The 17,624-nt window shown below is 49.4% G+C and overlaps 3 protein-coding genes across 5 annotated transcripts in view; all 3 read right to left on the bottom strand.

Moving 5' to 3' along the window:
• Positions 1-17,624, bottom strand: part of LOC116788859 (maestro heat-like repeat-containing protein family member 6) — a 946,858-nt gene that overhangs the window by 134,015 nt on the left and 795,219 nt on the right. The window lies entirely within an intron of this gene.
• CDKL1 (cyclin dependent kinase like 1) lies at positions 407-13,169 on the bottom strand. Of its 2 annotated transcripts, none has more exons than XM_032692097.1 (9): positions 12,913-13,169; positions 9,661-9,782; positions 7,620-7,692; positions 5,693-5,783; positions 4,767-4,967; positions 3,167-3,249; positions 2,596-2,652; positions 1,945-2,100; positions 407-1,058 (listed from the first exon to the last, which is right to left on the bottom strand). In XM_032692097.1, exons 1-9 carry the CDS (start codon positions 13,078-13,080, stop codon positions 951-953), a joined length of 1,059 nt encoding a protein of 352 aa, XP_032547988.1. In that variant the 5' UTR covers positions 13,081-13,169; the 3' UTR covers positions 407-950. The 2 variants fall into 2 exon arrangements, with proteins under 2 accessions (XP_032547988.1, XP_032547989.1); XM_032692098.1 differs by lacking the exon at positions 12,913-13,169 and adding an exon at positions 11,611-12,211.
• The window catches only part of MAP4K5 (mitogen-activated protein kinase kinase kinase kinase 5), a 57,751-nt gene continuing 54,531 nt past the window's right edge, over positions 14,405-17,624 (bottom strand). For both annotated transcript variants that reach the window (XM_032692043.1, XM_032692044.1), the window contains one exon: positions 14,405-17,599. In XM_032692043.1, the coding sequence (XP_032547934.1) occupies positions 17,512-17,599 (88 nt within the window). In that variant the 3' untranslated portion in view covers positions 14,405-17,511. The remainder of the gene's footprint in view (positions 17,600-17,624) is intronic.

Below are 17,624 nucleotides of genomic sequence, written 5' to 3'. Positions count from 1 at the left end.
CAGCTCCTGCTGCTCCAGACCCTTCCTCAGCATCATTCTTTCCCTGGACACACTCCAGCCTTTCAATGTCCTTGTGAGGGGCCCAAAACTGCCCCGAGGAATGGAAGTGCCTCAGCTGTGCCAGCCCAGGGGGGAGGACTCATCCTCAGGGAGAACACAGCATTTTTAGTCAAATTCCTATCTTGGGTGGTAAGGAAGGGCAGGAGGCAGCGACTCCAAGGAAGATCCACAGTGCTGTCTCAGACATGGATCTCCCTGTGTAAGGAAACAAAAGGCCGACAGGTACCATCTGAGGACGTGGGATCTGTCCCACTGAAATGGCTTTGACTGTTGTGGAACAGAGAATGTACTGGGAAAACAAAACATTTTTGCTCTTGGTTTCAAGTAAAAAAATAAATCCAGTAGATTGGAAAAACAAGCTACATTTCTTTTATTCAAAATCAACCCAATATTACATCCTGAGATTCCACAAACCCGAGTCACTCTTAACACAAACACTAAGGTAGGATTCCTACCTGTGTCTGGCCATTGTTATAAATTAAGTTCATGATTAGTTTTGATCAAAACAATTCCTGTAACTACAAGCAAGTGGCTTCACTATTGTCAGAGCAAAGAAGAGCAATCAACGGATGAAACACTCAGGAGAAACTCTGAAAAGAGTAAAGAAACCAGAGGTTATGGTTGGTCTGTTCTCCTGGGAGTGGTGCCTGTTGAGCCTGTGAAGCCACGACCAGTAGTTTCAATACTCTGTGATCTGTAAGTGCAGTAGTAAGGCAGGTGTATCCCTGGAGCAGGCTGGGAACTACCTGGAGCAGTCAGGCAGCCTCTCATCAGGCTGGACTCACTTTGTACATGTCACAGCATTTAGTAATTTAGTTTTCCACTGTGTATCCTCCCTTTATAAATCCCAAATTTACCCTTGAACTTTGAACAATCAAGTCTGAATCTGGTCAGATGTTTGGGAAGTGGTAGTTGGATTTCCTTGTCTTGCAGCAGTGCTTCTTGCTGTCCAAAGCTGGGAGAACGTTACTGCTGGTCAGCTGGGGCAGGTGCTGTAACTAAAGGAAAAGTTACACGGAGTGTATTTGTCTGGAATGAGAATAAAGCACACATTTCCTTTTTCACATGGAAAAATGTCACTATTCCTACTGAAATCCTGCACTTCTCATACTAAGAGTCATGGTTCTGTGACTGGACTGCAACAAGATCAACTCATTAAAGGGATTTCTTCCAGTCATCCAGGGCAAGAAAAATATTCCTGTTATATCCTATGGCATAGAAATGGAAGAGGTGACTCAGTGTGATCCAGGAATTTACAGGCTGTAGCAGTTCTCCATCCCTCACCTCCAACTTCCCTGTCTGTTACCAGCTCAGCCTTACAGCTGCTGTGGGGAACGTGGCTCTTGGGCATAAAAATTGCAGAATGACTCACATTGTGAGGCTGGATCTGGGGACTTGGGATGGAGTCCAGAAAGGCTGAAGCAGCAGGGAATTTGCCTGGCAACTCCAGCTGCAGAAACACCCAGCGTGTGGTGTAACGTGGAACTGAGTATGGGATCATGTCCCATCACCAGTTACAAAGAGAACTGGGCATTTTTTCCATCTCCGTAACTTGGGATTAAAAAGCACCAAAAAGATCCAAAACTAAACCAGCCCCATGAGTGTGTCCAGTTTGTTCAGCTCTCCTGCTACTCTTTGTCAGGAATGCACATCCTGGATAACTCTGATGGTTCAGGGGGCTGTGCTGCTTATCCCCAGTGCCCCATGGATCTGCACTGCAGTATCCAGTTTGTATGGATTTACTCTTTAGCCAGGAGGTTTGTTTCCTCCTCAGGATAAAATTGTCCAACACCCTAAACTGCCAGCACAGCCCAGCTCCTGGGAGCCAACAAAAGAACCAGCCCCTCCTCAGGCACAGAACATGAAATACTGTGGAAAAGTTACCCCTGGCATGTGCTTCCGAGTCAGCCTAGCTGGTTTCCGAGCTGTCTTTTCCCGTTCTTTCCCCAGATCCACTGCCTCCCTGAAGCTGTCAAAGTAGGGATGCTGCAGCAGCTGCTCACAGGTTTGCCTCTCCGCAGGGTCCATCCGAAGGCATGCCTAGAAAAGATGAAGGATCACACAAAACACTCATGAGACAGGTCTGCACAATTGCAGGCCCTCCCCACAGCCAACGAGTATTCCCACAGGTACATGTGTTAATAATTTTTTAATGTATTGTAAAAGTGGCTTTTCAATCAGCAGGAAGCTTGAGGAACAGCTGATACCCAACGACTGCAGCAATTAATCAAGGAATCATGGAATGGTTTGGGTTGGAAGGGACCTCAAAGCCCATCTCATTCTAACCCCCTGCCATGGGCAAGGACAACTTCCACTATCCCAGGTTGCTCCAAGCCCTGTCCAACCTGGCCTTGAGCACTTCTAGGGATGAGGAGTCCACAGCTGTAGTAGGAATTGTGGCTTGAGGAATAGGGGAGGAAACCAGCTCTATTTTTCAATGAATCTCTGATAACTCAGCCCCCAGCTCACACCATTTACTGATAAGCGACACAGACCCCCCTTGCTCATCTCAGTGCAGGGCTGGAGTTTTCTTACCTTCATGAGAGACAGAGCAGAGTATGAAATATTGGGGAATTTCACTTCCAATGGCTCCTGGAGGGGAAAAAACCAGTGAGAGTACTCATATGAGCAACCTGTCCATTTATCAGGGGACAGAGACCCAGCTTCCCATAGCAACGTGACCCCTTCCTCACAAAATGCCTCCCTCACTCCGTGTGCTTACAGGCCTGGCACTACTGAGGATGTGCCACCACGAATGGGGGGAAGGGGTGGAGATCAATAATTTTTTGACTGTTTTTATGTAGTGTAGTAGTTAAAATGTCATGAGACGGGTTCAGCCACCTCCAAGTAATATCCTGGTGCACACTGGCAAAGGAAAGGGCAAAGCTTTTGGACTGAGGAAAAATTCTGCACACCAAAGGACTGGTCAAGCTGAGCGAGGCTTTTCCAGCTCCACTTCCAAAGCAGGCAGCACGTGGGTAAAAACAAGCAGGAACATTTCCCTGTCCAAAAACCCTGTCTCCTTAGCACTGCAGAGTGGATTAGAGTGGAAGAGAGACTGGTCAGCACCAGGCTCAAGGGAATTGCATCTGGAGGCAGCTCTTACCATGCTCTCCGGGTCTGGAATTCTTACCCCGCTGAAGAACTGGTTGGTGCTGAACACTTGCTGGTGCCTGGGAATGAGATCCCCTTCGACCAAGAATAAAAAGAAATTTGGATTAATTTGCTGTTTTTCTAGCACGAGGTTGTATCCTCTAACAAAGCTGATCCCATGCAAGAGAACATCCAAAGAGATGGAATACCACCAGGTGAGCTGAGGAAATGTTCTTCTGTGACAACTAATGTCCATTTGGGCCATCAGTGATCCCACACTGTGTGACTGTGCTGAGGGAAAGGCAGGGCCACAAGTGTTCCAGCTTCAGGAAAATTTAACACATATGGGTGAAATTCTCTTTGGACGCTCCTGAGCGTGTTGTATGGAAAAGAGCTGAAGTGCAGCTCCACCAGGAACACGTTGCAGCTTTTCCCCAGGGCAGCTTTTTTGAAGCTTAGAGCAGCTCAGAGCAAGGAAAATGCTAAAATCAAACCCATAACAAAGAGCCAGTAAAATGCCAATGGCACAGCTTCCACCAAGGAGCTTTGCTCAGTCCAGCACCTGGATCCAATGGGAATCTCTTCTGGCTGAAACCCTGTCATTAAAAATAAATTATAACTGCCTAACAGTGGCTTTAATGGATTCTGGAGGATGAAGCAATCGGTGTTGAACTATTTTTCTAGCTAAGGAGCTTATCTGTTTAAAGCCATTAGTTTTATAAACTGCTCAGTAAAAATTACAACTCTCAGCCCATTCCAACAAATTTCAATTAAAAGTGGGGGGTTGTTCGTTGCCAGGCAAGAAATCAGATGTTACACACCCAGATCAAAGAGAATCAATGAGACTGGATTAATTTAAGTGTTATGGGGACAGCAGGTCTTTTATTTAACAAATAAATCTGGAGTGGCTCCTAAAATTCCTTGGTGAATAAAGACAAACACGTGGAACAGACAAGTTGTGAACATTTTTGTGAACAAGTGTGAACATTTTCACACTCCCATTCCCAGGCACAGAGACATCCACAGGCACTGGCCATGCTTATGAGACCTCCAAAGCTGGGATGAACTTGGAATCCAACTATTCATTGACCACTTTGCTTGGTAGCAAATCCTGAAAAATACCTGGATCTTTCAAACCTTTATGCAAAACATTCCTTTCTGATACAGGCACCTCATTTCCCTGTATGGAGACAGGTGAAGATGTGGGAAGCACAGCAGGAGAGGCAGGTGTTCCTGTGCTGTCCCAACCCAAGGGACACCTCAGCAGTCACTGAGCCACCCCAAGGGACCAGGAGGTCCGGTGGTCACCTAACACATCCCACATCTTTCCTAATCTGCCCAGCACCAGATTCAGCTTCCCAGAGGCTAAAGAGAGTAGAGGGATGGCTCCAGGCAGTCTGCAGGCAATGATCCTGCTTCCACAGCCCCGTACTTTGGGAGCCAGGAAAACCCAGCTCCCTTTTAAGGACAGGAACACCTCAAATAAGCCAACACTTACTACAGGGAGAGATCCACGGGGTAAATTCACCTCTTGGCTACTCCTGATTCCCACGACAGAGGAAAGCTCAAGTCCTGCCAAGGGCACCGGGAAGGCCGTGTAGGGGGACACTCACCCAGGGTTCTCCGGATGAGGTACAGCTGGTCCACGTCAGACTTCCCAGGCCACAGCGGGACCCCCGAGAGCAGCTCGGCGAAGACGCAGCCGATGGCCCAGACGTCCACGGGGGGCCCGTACTGGGTGTCCCCCACCAGCAGCTCCGGGGAACGGTACCACCGGGTGGCCACGTAGTCTGTGTAGTAGTCACTGGGACCGGCTGGGTTGGGGTCAGGGAGGAGAGAAACAAGCAGGAATGTGGGATCAGGGAGGTGCAGACGGGGCCGTCATCAGTCGTTGCACATGTTGGGGCACCTCCTGGGCAGGCAGTGGCTGCAGGAACGGGGTGAGTCACTGGCCACAACAGGACCCTACTTTGGAAACACTTTGGATCTGGCAAAAATCAGGACCGTGTTTTTCTCCAAATGAAAATGTGCAGAGCTCAAAGCAGGGCCCTGCACCAGCCAGTGGGCAGTTCCCAGAGCCCACGTGATTTGTCAGAACAGGAGCTAAAATAAACCAGATTAGGGGGTTTATTTACAAGGAAAATGTGAAGCCATTGTTTGCAGAGGCAGCCGGAGGGGTCTGGCTGCCAGGGAACTCCAGCTGTGTCTCCAGCATTGCATAAACAACGGCTGGGCAGCTCCAAGATGCCCAAGGCTGACTTCCATGTGCCAGTGCCAGCACCTCCAGCAGCTCAGCTGCCCCAGCAGGGAGCTCAGGCTGTTCACAGATCCCCATCACTGCAGTGTCTGGACTCCTTCCTTTAAGGTTTGGGATCTCTACCCAGCCTTTAGTAGAGCTTCCCTGGGAAAACACAACAGCCTTCTATACAGGATGCTTTGCAGATGCATCAAGCAAAGACAAGTGAGTGTTTGAAAGGCTGATCCTACCCTTCAGTGGAGCTTTCCCGTGTTAACACATCGTGTGTGTAGCAGCACTCACTCAGTATTCGAGCAAATCCGAAGTCACAGAGTTTGATGACGGAGTGCTTCGTTATCAGGATGTTTTCTGGCTTTACATCTCGGTGGATGCACTGCAAACAGAAAAAGACAAGGTTAGAAGCAAGTATTTAACCTGGCCCTCATACAAAGACCCTCTGAATTCATCCACACACCCTCTGCACATTGTGCCAGGCAATCATTCCTGCTGAAGGAGATGGAAGAAGGATTTCCGAGCAGCAGCTAAATCCACGTCCTGTCAGACAGGACAATTACCTGCCCACAGCCCACCCTTGGAATGACACTCTGTGCAGGCTCCCAGCTTGAGCTGCACAGCTCTGTGGCACCTGGACAACACGGAGTCAGCTCCCAGAACCAGCTGGGAAGCTCCTGGCAGGTGGTTCTGCTGGCAAAGCTCAACAAGAGCTCGGTCTCACCTGTGCTGATCTCTGCTCAGTGATCTGCTCAGCACAGGTGAGACACATCCAGAACTCTCTGTCCAGCTCTGGGATCCTCAGCTTCTGTGGATAAATACCTGATGGGAAGAAGTAAAGGAGACCAATCCAGGCTCTCCTTGGTGGTGCCAGTGGCACCAGACAGGCAACGGGCACAAACTGAGCACACAGGAAACTCCACTTAAATCTAAGCAATTTATCTTTTTTAACTGAGAAGGTGCCTGACACCCAAACAGGTTGTCCAGGGAGTCTGGGAAGTCTCCAGTCTTGGAAATATTCAGTCCTTGACTGGAAAAGTTTCTGAGCAGCCTGCTCTAGCCGAGCCTGCTTGAGTGTGAGGGCTGGACAAGATGATCTCCCTTCCAACACTGGCAATTCTGTGATTCTTAGGAGGTGACCTTGACCTTCACAACAACTGAATTTGGGCTTGGCAAAGAATTTCTGCTGATCAAACTAACAGAGACCTTCATTTCTTTTGCTCTGCTCAACTCACCAGGGTCTCGCTCATGTCATCCCTCCCACACCATCACCTCAGCACAAACACCTCAGACTTTCCTCCCTAAGCTGGTGGTAAATTACTGTGTCTCCTCCTGAGGACTGAAATGCTGCTTATTAAACCACTGTCATGGAGTTCCAAAAAGGGCAGCTGCATAAAACCTCATTACCTGTGATCTACAGCAGGTCAGGCTGCAGCATCTCATTGTTCCCTCTGCTCTAAAACTCCATTAAATCTTTTGAGGGGAACGGAAAAAAGACGCAATCCAACAAATCTTGGAAGCAGGAGAGAGCTGGGGCCAAGTTCCTGTGGCTCAACTGGACATAATTCTCCCAGCAAAGACAAAGTACCCATCCCAGGGCCATCTCCTGCCCCACTCATAAATCTCAAACACTGGCAGATGAACAAAACCAAAGACAATTACAGCTAAGTTTGCTTAAAGAACTTCTCCAAAGGGCTCCTTCTCCTTCCCTGCTTCTCAAAGTGTTCCCACTGAAACGCACACAACTCGTGTCTCCCTCCAGAAAGCAGAGCAGGGGTTGTAAAAGGGGTTTACTGTGTCTAAGTTTTGAAATCTTTTAACTGGTGCCGTGATTCAAGGCCTGTGACTGCCAGCAGAAGGACTTTCTGATAAATCAGCAGCAGTTTGCTGAGCTCTCAGCTGGGAAGGCAGTTTCCTGGGCATCAGCTGTAATGCACAGCACAGGAATACACAGGGATACATTCCTGTTCCACCTGGAAGCTCGTCTAAGGTCATTAGAGCAAATCATTCCCTGACAGCCAACCCAAGGGGCCTGTGTGACAGTAAATGCAGCTGCTGTGGGTATACGCTGATGTTTCAGATGTGTTTGCTGTTGAAAACAGGAAATTCCATCTGATTGCATTCCATGAAAGCTCTGTAATCAGGAAAGTGCCAACAGAACCCCCCTCTTGCCCAAGGCCACGTCCCAGCAATTGTTGGTGCTGTTCAGGGCACTCACGTTGTGTTTATGGCAGAAGTTCACGGCCTGGAGGGTCTGCCAGGTTATGCTCTTCACCAGGTACTCCGGCACCCTGCTTGAAAAACACAGTTGTGTTTTGGACATTAAAAATCACTTCAGCGTTACAGGGAAAAGGAAGGGGAGGCCTTTGAGTGCTGACATTGTACAGGCATCCCTGAGCAAAATCATCAGGGAAATCAGAAAACACTTCCAAATCCTGTCAGTGCAACAAGACACAAGGGTTTATTGCAGTTAAGAGTGTGACAGTGTCTGGGACCATTGTCACAGCCAGGCCTGCCACTGGTGATCACACAGCAACGTCAGATCCTGTCCCGTGGCTGTGTTCAGCATCCACATTTCCTGGCAATCCCAAAATGCCAGCAGGCATTTCTGCCTCTACAACTGCTCAGGGCTGGGACTGTTGGAGAACCCATGGTATAGATACAGCTGTGCAATGCTGTCATGGCACTGATTGTCCAGGGAGGTGACAAAATAAGGGGAGGAAGCATGTTCCTACAAGAGCATAAAGCTCTGCTTTGGTTTGGATCCCCCCTCTTCACTCCCAAAGCTGGCAAACACTTCCCAGCCCACTCTCCTCTCTTTCAGTTACTGGGCAACAGTTCTTAAACTTCCTTGGTTGCCTGTAAGGATCTTCAACAACCCCAGGAAAGGCAGAGGTGACAATCTTGGCACTTTCAGTCTCAAATGCCATTTTATTTCATGTGTTCGATGTTGAAAAGTTTCCGATTCATTACAAAGAAAACTAAACCAAAACAATACAAGCCTGGGTTTTTCTCTAAGGCACTTTGTGCTGTCAGTGCTGAGGGTCTTGTGCTGACATTGCTGTGGCAATGCTAGACATTCCTTCCAGAAACATCCCAGAATGATGGGAGTGCTCCACTGACAGCCTGACAAGGGGATGGAGTTGGTCAAATGGCCCACCCACCTTAACCTGACCACAAAAGACCATCTGCAAAGACAGGAAGCCAAGTATGCAGCCTGTGTTACATGTTCATCCACACTGGAGTCGTTTTGATGAACAGAAAGCAAATGTGAAGTATTTTCTTCAAGGAGGGTTATCCATCCTCTCCTTCAGATTCCAGGTGAACTGGTTCAAACTGGGGTGACAGCTGCTCGCCAGCTCACAAAGCCATGTGCTGTCACCATGCTCCATTCTCCTGGAGCTCCACATCGGGGAGAAAGGCAGCAACAGGCTCTTGTTTACTCAACCCCCAATCAGTCTCCCCCAGGCAGCTCATTTAGCTCCAGGCCTGTAAAATGATTTATGAACTCCTGCTTAGCATTTCCACAGCACCAGGTCACCGTGGGTAATTAGGGACAATGTGTGTAGTGGGAGTGTCATTTACACTGTGTGAAAGAACAGACCCCGTGTGGAGCTCACACCCGGTGCAAGCGCCTGTGTGAGGAGGGAGTTCACTGGGGCTGTGCAGGGAGGTGCAGGCACAGCTCCTGGGAATTCCTGCCAACCCACACATCCCCCTGAGCGTCCAAAAGCCAGGTAAATGTGGCACTTGGGGATATGGTTTAGAGTGGTGGGCTTGGCAGTACTGGATTAGTTGGACTCGATAGTCTTAGAGGCTTTTCCAACCTAAACAATTCCATGAGTCTGTGATTCTGTATTTGGGTGCTCAGTGATGTGCCCCAGTGTGCAGTGATGTGCAGCACAGCCAGGGAGCAGTGGAAGGAGGGCTGGGGACCCCCAGCACACCCCTGCAGTGACACACCAGCTGCTCCCAAGCCCTCGGGTTTGCTGCTCCCCAGCCAGGCAGAGCTCACCCAAATACTCGGCTCAGCGCTCCCGTCTCCGTGGAGAGCAGCTCTGCACAGGGACACACACGGGCTCACACACCATTCCTGGGGATGTCAGTGCTAAACCACAGTAACAGAGCAAGTGCTGGGCACGGGGCTGAGAAACCTCTCCTGTAATTAACGAAATTCCTCTGAAAATCCCCAGGGAAGCAAGGACGTGGACACTCCGACTCCTGCACTCAAAGCTCCCAGGGGGACATGGGCCACTCACCCCCGGGGGTGCCTGTCCAGCTCGTGGAGAACCGTGTGGTCACAGTACTCGAACACCAGGTGCAGCTTCCGCTTCCTCCTGAACACCTCCAGCAGGTTCACCAGGTTGGGGTGTTTGAGTTGCTGTAACACACAGGGGATGGACAGCTCAGTTCCTGCAGGGGGTAAAGGTGCGGGGGACAGGGATTTTGCCTGCAGGTCACAATTCCTTAAGCTGAACCCTTTCTACAAGCACAGCACGATGTGAAGCACCAGCTCGGCTACAGCTCAGCCTGCGTGTCCTTGTTTTAGGAACTGGCCATGGGCAGTAAGTCAGCTTGGCTGCAGCAAGTGCCTCAGATAACAAATTCATCACTGTGCCCACGGCTGTTCTGGCAGTGCCAGTCGCTGTGAGGACTGGCCTTTGAGGGCACCACAGTGAAAAGCAGCTCTCCATGGAAATCACACGGGGCAAGAGCCAGCAGCAGGCAAACACACATTTGGCAGAAAGCAAGAGCTTCCCTGAAGCACACGGCCTCAGCTTCACCACGTTTATTGTCACAGTCTGGGTGGGCCAACTAGGAGAATTTTTATTCCTGCTTCTCCCACTTCCTCTCAATCCACCTCATGTGTTCATGGAATCCCAGAATGGTCTGGGTTGGAAGAGACCCCAAAGATCATCCACTTCCAGCCCCCGCCATGGGCAGGGACACCTTCCTCTCTCCCAGGTTGCTCCAAGCCCCATCCAACCTGGCCTTGGACACTTCCAAGGATCCAGGGGCAGCCACAGCTTCTCTGGGCAACCTGTGCCAGGGCCTCCCCACCCTCACAGCCAAAAATTTCTTCCTAGTATCCCAGGACAAGGGGGAATAGCTTCCCACTGCCAGAGGGCAGGGTTAGATGGGATATTGGGAAGGAATTGTTGGCTGTGAGGGTGGGGAGGCCCTGGCACAGGTTGCCCAGAGAAGCTGTGGCTGCCCCTGGATCTCTGGAAGTGTCCAAGGGCAGGCTGGACGGGGCTTGGAGCAACCTGGGATAGGGGAAGGTGTCCCTACAGGAGGGTGGAACTGTATGACCTTTGGGGTCCCTACCAACCCAAACCACTCCAGGATTCTACGGTTTCAAGACTCTGCAAACTGCCCCCACCCTCCCTTGGCTCCTGGCCACAAAACCCCCTTTCTCTACAAGCCATTCACTGTGTAGAAGAATGATTTATCAGGCCCCACATTTTTTACCGATGAAACACAACCTCGCTGCATCTTTGACAAGCAGGAGTTGCCTAAGCCAGTAAATACCTCAAAAAACAAACAAACTGTTACTATTTGCAGAGAAAAAGCTGAAAAGACAGCCAAGCATGTCTGCACTTGTTAAAATCAACAGTGCCCCAACACAGATCCTGCCATGCCTGGCTGCAGCGATACAAGCTTTGGATCCCAAAGGATGATCCAGTTCCCAGCTGTATTACAAGGGTCTTCTTCAGCAGTGATTATTTTCCTTTTCAGATCTTAAATACAATTTAAATGTTAATGCATCTCCAGCATTGTTTATTGAAATGAAACAGCACACATCCTGTGTTTGCTTAGGATAGGAGAAAAAGGCTGCTTCTCCCCAAAATCTAACTGAAAAACAAATATCCTGTTTTTCTGAGATGATGGGCTTTCCCAGATGGCAGGTGGACAAATCATGAGCACCCTGGAGAAAGTGGAAAGTGAAAAATTCTTCCCACTTCTCTGAACACACAGCTGAGGGTGCTGTGTGCCATCACCTGGCAGCAAGTTTATAACAAATAAAAGGGAAATATTTTTTTTCACACAACACATTCCTAAAGCCTCAGGAAACTATGGAGACCAAATGAACACAACAGTTCAAAAAAGAGATGGGACAGACTCCCAGCTCCCTAAGCAAGAAACGGGCACAACCCTTAGCTCCAGAATCCTTGCCCAGAAGCTGGGAGTGTGAAAGGAAACCTTACCCCATCCTCTCCCTCTTCCTCCTGGGTCTCTCCTCGTTTCTGCATGCTTGATAGACCTGGGGTGTCACCCACTGTAGATGTTCCCGTGCTTTTATTTTCACCAGGAAAATACACATAGAGGGTGAAGGAGTGACCCATTTCTGTGTGAGGGTGAGCTCTCACAGAGAGGTCAGGAAAGGATCAGCAAAGACAAGGTGCTGCCATGGCTCACAGGTGCCGGCTCTGCCCTCGATTCCTGGCATTCAATCCACAGCTGGATCTTCCTGCATGCCAGGCTCCGACACTGCGGATCCCCCAAGATCAGGGGCTCAGAAAGGGCATTTTAAGGAGGAGCTGGGGCAGATTTATCAACTGGGGAGCTGGGAGAGTTACATTCCATGGCTGTCCCCCTCCTCGTGCTGTTTAGGATCACTTTTTGCCCATGGGTTTTACACCGGCTCCAACAGTTCTGGACCGACCCTCCCAGCCTGGGCTGGGGAGGATCACCTGGCATCGCCATCCCTGGACAAGTGCGCTGGCCATTCCCTGGCACCGGCTTTCTCCCAGATAAGCTGACTTGGGCACTTCATGGTGCTCCCTCGCACCCGAATCTTTGCTCCCCCCCCTCACGACACACCGTCACCCTCACAGATGCCCTCATGCCCCCTCTCTTCAGGGCTGCCCTCACAGCCTGTCCCCTCACGATGCCCTGTCCCCTCATGATGCCCTGTCCCCTCACGGCTGCCCTCACTGACTATCCCCTCACACCCTGTCCCCTCATGACGCTCTGTCCTCCTCACACTCCATCCCCTCACGGCTCCTCCTAGCCCCGTCCCCTCATTGCTGCCCTCACGCCTTGTTCCTCAGGACGCTCTGTCTCCTCAGAGCTCCCCCCAGCCCCGTCCCCTCACGATGGCCGCGTCCCCTCAGCGCTGCCCCCACTCTTTGTATCCTCACGATGCCCTGTCCCTTCATGGCTGCCCTCACAGCCTGTCCCATCGTGACAGTTCGTCGCCTCACGGCTCCTCCCCAGTCCCGTCCCCTCATTGCTGCCCTCACAGCCTGTCCCCTCACGATGCCCTGTCCCCTCACGATGCCCTGTCCCCTCACGGCTGCCCTCACTGACTATCCCCTCACACCCTGTCCCCTCATGACGCTCTGTCCTCCTCACACTCCATCCCCTCACGGCTCCCCTCAGCCCCCGTCCCCTCACGCCCCGTCCCCGGCAGCTCCCTCAGGGCTCCCCCGCTCCCTGCCCCGGTCTCCCCACGGCGGGCACAGCCCATGCCGGGAGCGGGGCTCCGGACCCCCGCAGCCGCCCACCTTGAGCATGCGGATCTCCCTCAGGGCGATCTTCCTGATCACCGGGTCCTCCTCGGACTCCAGGAACTTCTTGATGGCCACGATCTGCCCCGTGTCCTTGTTGCGGCACTTGAAGACGACGCCGTAGGAGCCCTCCCCGACCTTGCCCAGCTTCTCGTAGCGCTCCATGGCGCGGGACGGCCCCGCCGCGCTCCCTCCCGGCGCTCAGGCGGCGGAGCCGGGGCGGGCCCGCGGGCCGGGGGTGTCTCCCCGGCGGCCGAGGGTGTCTCCCCGGCGGGGACGGCCCTCTGGAACCGCCCCGGGAACACCAGGACGGCAGGGACAGACCCCGGGAGGGAGAGAGGTGGGGGGGTGCATCCCTATGGCCCCTCCCGGTGCCACACGCTGACCCCTCAGACCCCCCGCCATGGTCACGGAATCACAGAAGCACAGGATGGTTCGGGTTGGAAGGGACCTTAAAGATCATCCAACCCCAATCCCCCTGCCGTGATCGTGTTGTCCTTGCCACGCTCTGCCTTTCCAGAGGGTTTCTGGCTTTGACTCTTATTTCCCTGCAGGGTTGAAAGTGGGAACACTCTTCCACAGGTCTGGCCGGCCTCAAGGAGCATCTGCACCTCCCTCCTGAAAGGATGAAAACCTCCGGAAAACCTGGAGATTTCCTGGAACGTCTTCCTCCTGCACCATTACAGCATCTCAAGTGCTTGTCACCTGATGGATTCCTGCCAGCAACCAGACCCTTTTATAGAGCACTTCCATCTTTTACCTTCCCATTCTCTTTCCTGTTGCAGGTCCCTGTATCCTCAGTTCTCCCCTCATCCCCTGAGGAAAGTGGCCTTTTGTGGCGATAACCACTTCCAACATTAGATCTGGAGATCAGTGTGGACACCCTGCCCCATCCTATGCCTCCTCCCTCCCCAGTCCTTTCTTGAGGTGCTTCCCAACTCTGTGCAGGACAAAGATCCACTAATTATTTTTCTTCCCAAGCCACATCCATCAGGGATGTGTAGTCTCCTCGCCTCCCAGCTGCCAAGATTTGCCCACAGAGATAACAATCTTCTGCAGAGGAGGAATGTGGATGTGTATTTATTTACCAGTAACTGGCAGTTCTTTGTGTTGTCCAAAGGCACATTCATTCCACTACTTACAACCCTCCTCAGCATATCCCTGAAGATCTGGGATACAGGTACACAGGGCAGCCAGCCTTTGCTTTTCCAGCCAGACAGCTCCCCAGTGGATCCATGGTGATCCCAGGTGACTGGGCTGGGAAGAATTTGCCCCTGCTATTCCTATTTCTCATCCCCCTGCTATTCCCAGACCTCCTGCTGACCTGCTGCACGTGGGAGCTGCCGAGTGGCTCCCAGCAGTCTGGAGGAAGGAGAAGAGCGGCGCCAGGCCCTTCCCACAACAGCCACAAAACCTGGAGACCAGCTGGATTCTCCCCAGGTCTCTCTGACAAGGTATTGTTCCCAGCAAGTCACCACACCACCGCTCAGTATCAAACAAAGCAGTTTATTTGGCATAGACTGAACTGCAACAGAAATTCCCGTGGAACAAAGCCTGGTTACACAAACCGAACGAGTGCAGTTAAGAGTCTCAGTTACACCTAACGACTAAACAAGATAAAAAAAAAAAAGCACATTTCAGAGTCTCCCAGTCTTGTCCTTCTCATCCAGAGACACCGTGGCTCACTGATGCATTGTACCTTTCTTCTCTAAAGAGATGGCAGCACAATTCCAGGTGTATTTTTCAGTTACAAGGAATTCGGTTAGGAAATCCAAAGAGATTAATCCACAGGCTGCTTGCTCTTCACATAGTGTTTGTACTTCCAAGAGTACTTCCAAGAGCACTGGGAGCCTGTTTTAAGGCTTTCAAGTTGGACACATGACCTCGTGCATCCAGTAACTTTGATAACTGTCGGAAGAGGAACGAGGGGCTGGGCAAGTTTTTGCTTCATAAACCCCAATTCCCCCCACACCAGGCTTCCCCAAGCCTGGTTGAAATGTCACAAAAACAAAGATACAGACAATAACAGACTAAATTAAACAGTCTAATGCAAATTATACTAATCAGAGTCACCAAGACTGGCCGGGTTGGCTGTGGAGCACACCAATCCCTTGTGTGATAAGGAATACAAGTGAGGTTTTACACTAGGAAGATCATGCCAAAAATGCCACTGTCTGTAAAACCAGCATAAAGCATTTCACAACATGCCATTAGAAATGCTTCAACAGCTAAAAAAGATTTGATTAAACAAGGACTTTCCTAAGTTTATTATGATCCAGCAAACCAAAGCCATTTGTGTCATTCAAAGAAAAATACTTTCAGCTCGTTATTTCTGCATGACAGTGTCATGACCTAAGAGTTATTTACTCCAGTTATTCCCCATAAATATTCAGGTTTTATTTACAGGTTTCTCTAGTCTTTTAGAGATCTCCTTTAAGTGTTTTCAAAGATGAAGCCAAAATTACCTTCTGCAGTGAATGAGGTAAATTAAAAAAATGTTTGCTCTACAATATCTACACCTGGTGCTTCACTTTGTCTTAATTTTTGTTTTAAAGTCTCTGTAGACCAGCAGTTGCACCATTTGAGGTTAATCACCAGTCACTGTTACCTGTGAAGTAATTTCAGTACTAGAGAACTCGACTTCTTTAACAGAATTAAAAATTACATGTCCTGCTTTTAATAGCGCTGATCCAATTCCAGCTGACCACCCTTAAACCACATTTTCCATAATCCGTGGTGTGATTCTAAAGTTTTATCTGTACACTTACTATTTCTGAAGCTTTGACACAGTGTCAGAACTGAAAAGCTTGACTTGATGGCAAGTCAACAAGAATTAAGTTTTGAATGACAGTGGCTAAAATGCTAAACGTGTGCAGGGCTGTTTTCCCTTCCAGACCTGCCAAACACAAACCTCTGGCTGTCTCTAGCAACAAGAAAACATCGCTGAGCCAAGACAATTCCCTCAATGTTAAATTATGGATCACGTAACCTGATGCCAACACAGACAATCCAGCACCAAAACCACTCCAAGCTGTCACACACCTTTACTGCTCTGTTAAAACAACCTGTGAATTCCAGCCTGTCCTTCCTAGGGAGCAGATCTCTGGAGCTGAACAGGCAGCAGTTTCCTGCAGGATTTCATTAAAAAAAACCCCCAACCTTCAATTTAAATGTTTATCAGCTGCTACTGCACCTGCCCACGGACTGTGTTCACATCAAAGCCAGCAGGGTAATGTGAGGTAGTAAAACCAGATGCTCTCCTGTAGTCAGTCTATATTTAATGGTACCTCAAGAATTTTAATTAATGAGGAAGACAAAAGGAACCGACGTGACTCTTCAATGGAGGAAGAAAAAGGGAAAGTTAAAAAAATGCCGGCGACAAAAGAGGGAAAAAGTGATCAAAGCTTGGATATAGAATACTGGTTCTTAATCATGTTTATTCATACTACCCAGCTGGGGAGATAACCATCCCCAAACCACTGTCTGGCAGCAGCTGGAATGCAGCACAGCCTCAGTTATCCCTATGGGCTCCCCTCTGGAATAGCATAAATAAACTATACGTCATGGGCAGTCGGATACATGATACTTTCATTCATTAAGGATTATGACCAGGTACAATTTCCATGTCACCTCATAAGGCTTATCCCTAATTTATGAAAATAAAGCATATATATTTTGTACATTTTTATATATATATAAATATATATATATAAAAAATACACACTGCCAGTCAACTTCACACACACGCACACATACACACACACACACACACACATGGATATTGTACACACCCACCCAGGAGCAACAAGACTGATATCAATATTCTACTTTGTGTACACACACCCTACGTCTAGGAAGTAAGAAAAATCCCTTTTATGGCAATTCTGCAGGCAGAAAAATCAGTACAAAATACTTTGTTGTACAAAAACCGCATTTTTTTTTTTTTTTACAAGATCACCCGACATGGTAACACACCCCTCAGTAATGCACTACATCCCTACAAGGAAAAGGAATAATCAAATTTATACAATTGTAAAAAAAAAAAAAAAAAAAAATGTAAGCTGCTCTGCAACCTTCCTTTGCTAAAAGTTAGAGACATTACCCCATCCTAGCAGCAGATTAATAAATAAGGATTAAATAGTCTATTATACAAAGCCATACCCAATGGCAGATTTCAAACCAAAAAGCTTTGCAGATACTTCCACTTCCTACACAAATCTTTTGTTTTATTAAGAATAAGACTCAGTATAAAACAGGGCAACAGCCAGCACTAGATCTATATCTACAGACTAACAGGAAAATCCAAGGGAAGAAAAATATTTAACAGTTTATGGCACCTTTACTGCATAACATGTTTCAAGGCTCTGTTTCCCTACAACTAACGAGTAAAGGGCTCTTTATCTCAGCTTTTATTAAGCAAACTCCATATAACCAACCACACAGTGGCAAGAGACAGAACCAGCTGTTCCCAGCTGCAAAAATGGATTGATTCCCACCCTAAAAACCAGCACGACTTCGGTGTCAAGGAAAGAAACGGCAAGTTCCAGTTTCCTAACACTCCTTTGTTCCTCCTGAGGCAAATTGGGTGGGTGTTGCTCAGTAACTGTTTTCGTGTCCAGCCAGGATGTAGAGGTTGCTGTGAGCCTGAGGGTTCTCCGTGGGCCTGCTCTCCAACACAACCACTCTGCAACCAAACACAAACAGGATCC

The sequence above is a fragment of the Chiroxiphia lanceolata genome, chromosome 6, assembly GCF_009829145.1.
Source record: "Chiroxiphia lanceolata isolate bChiLan1 chromosome 6, bChiLan1.pri, whole genome shotgun sequence".
Lineage (NCBI taxonomy): Eukaryota > Metazoa > Chordata > Aves > Passeriformes > Pipridae > Chiroxiphia > Chiroxiphia lanceolata.
Note: the sequence above shows the minus strand (reverse complement) of the source record. Positions and strands in the feature narration are given on the sequence as shown.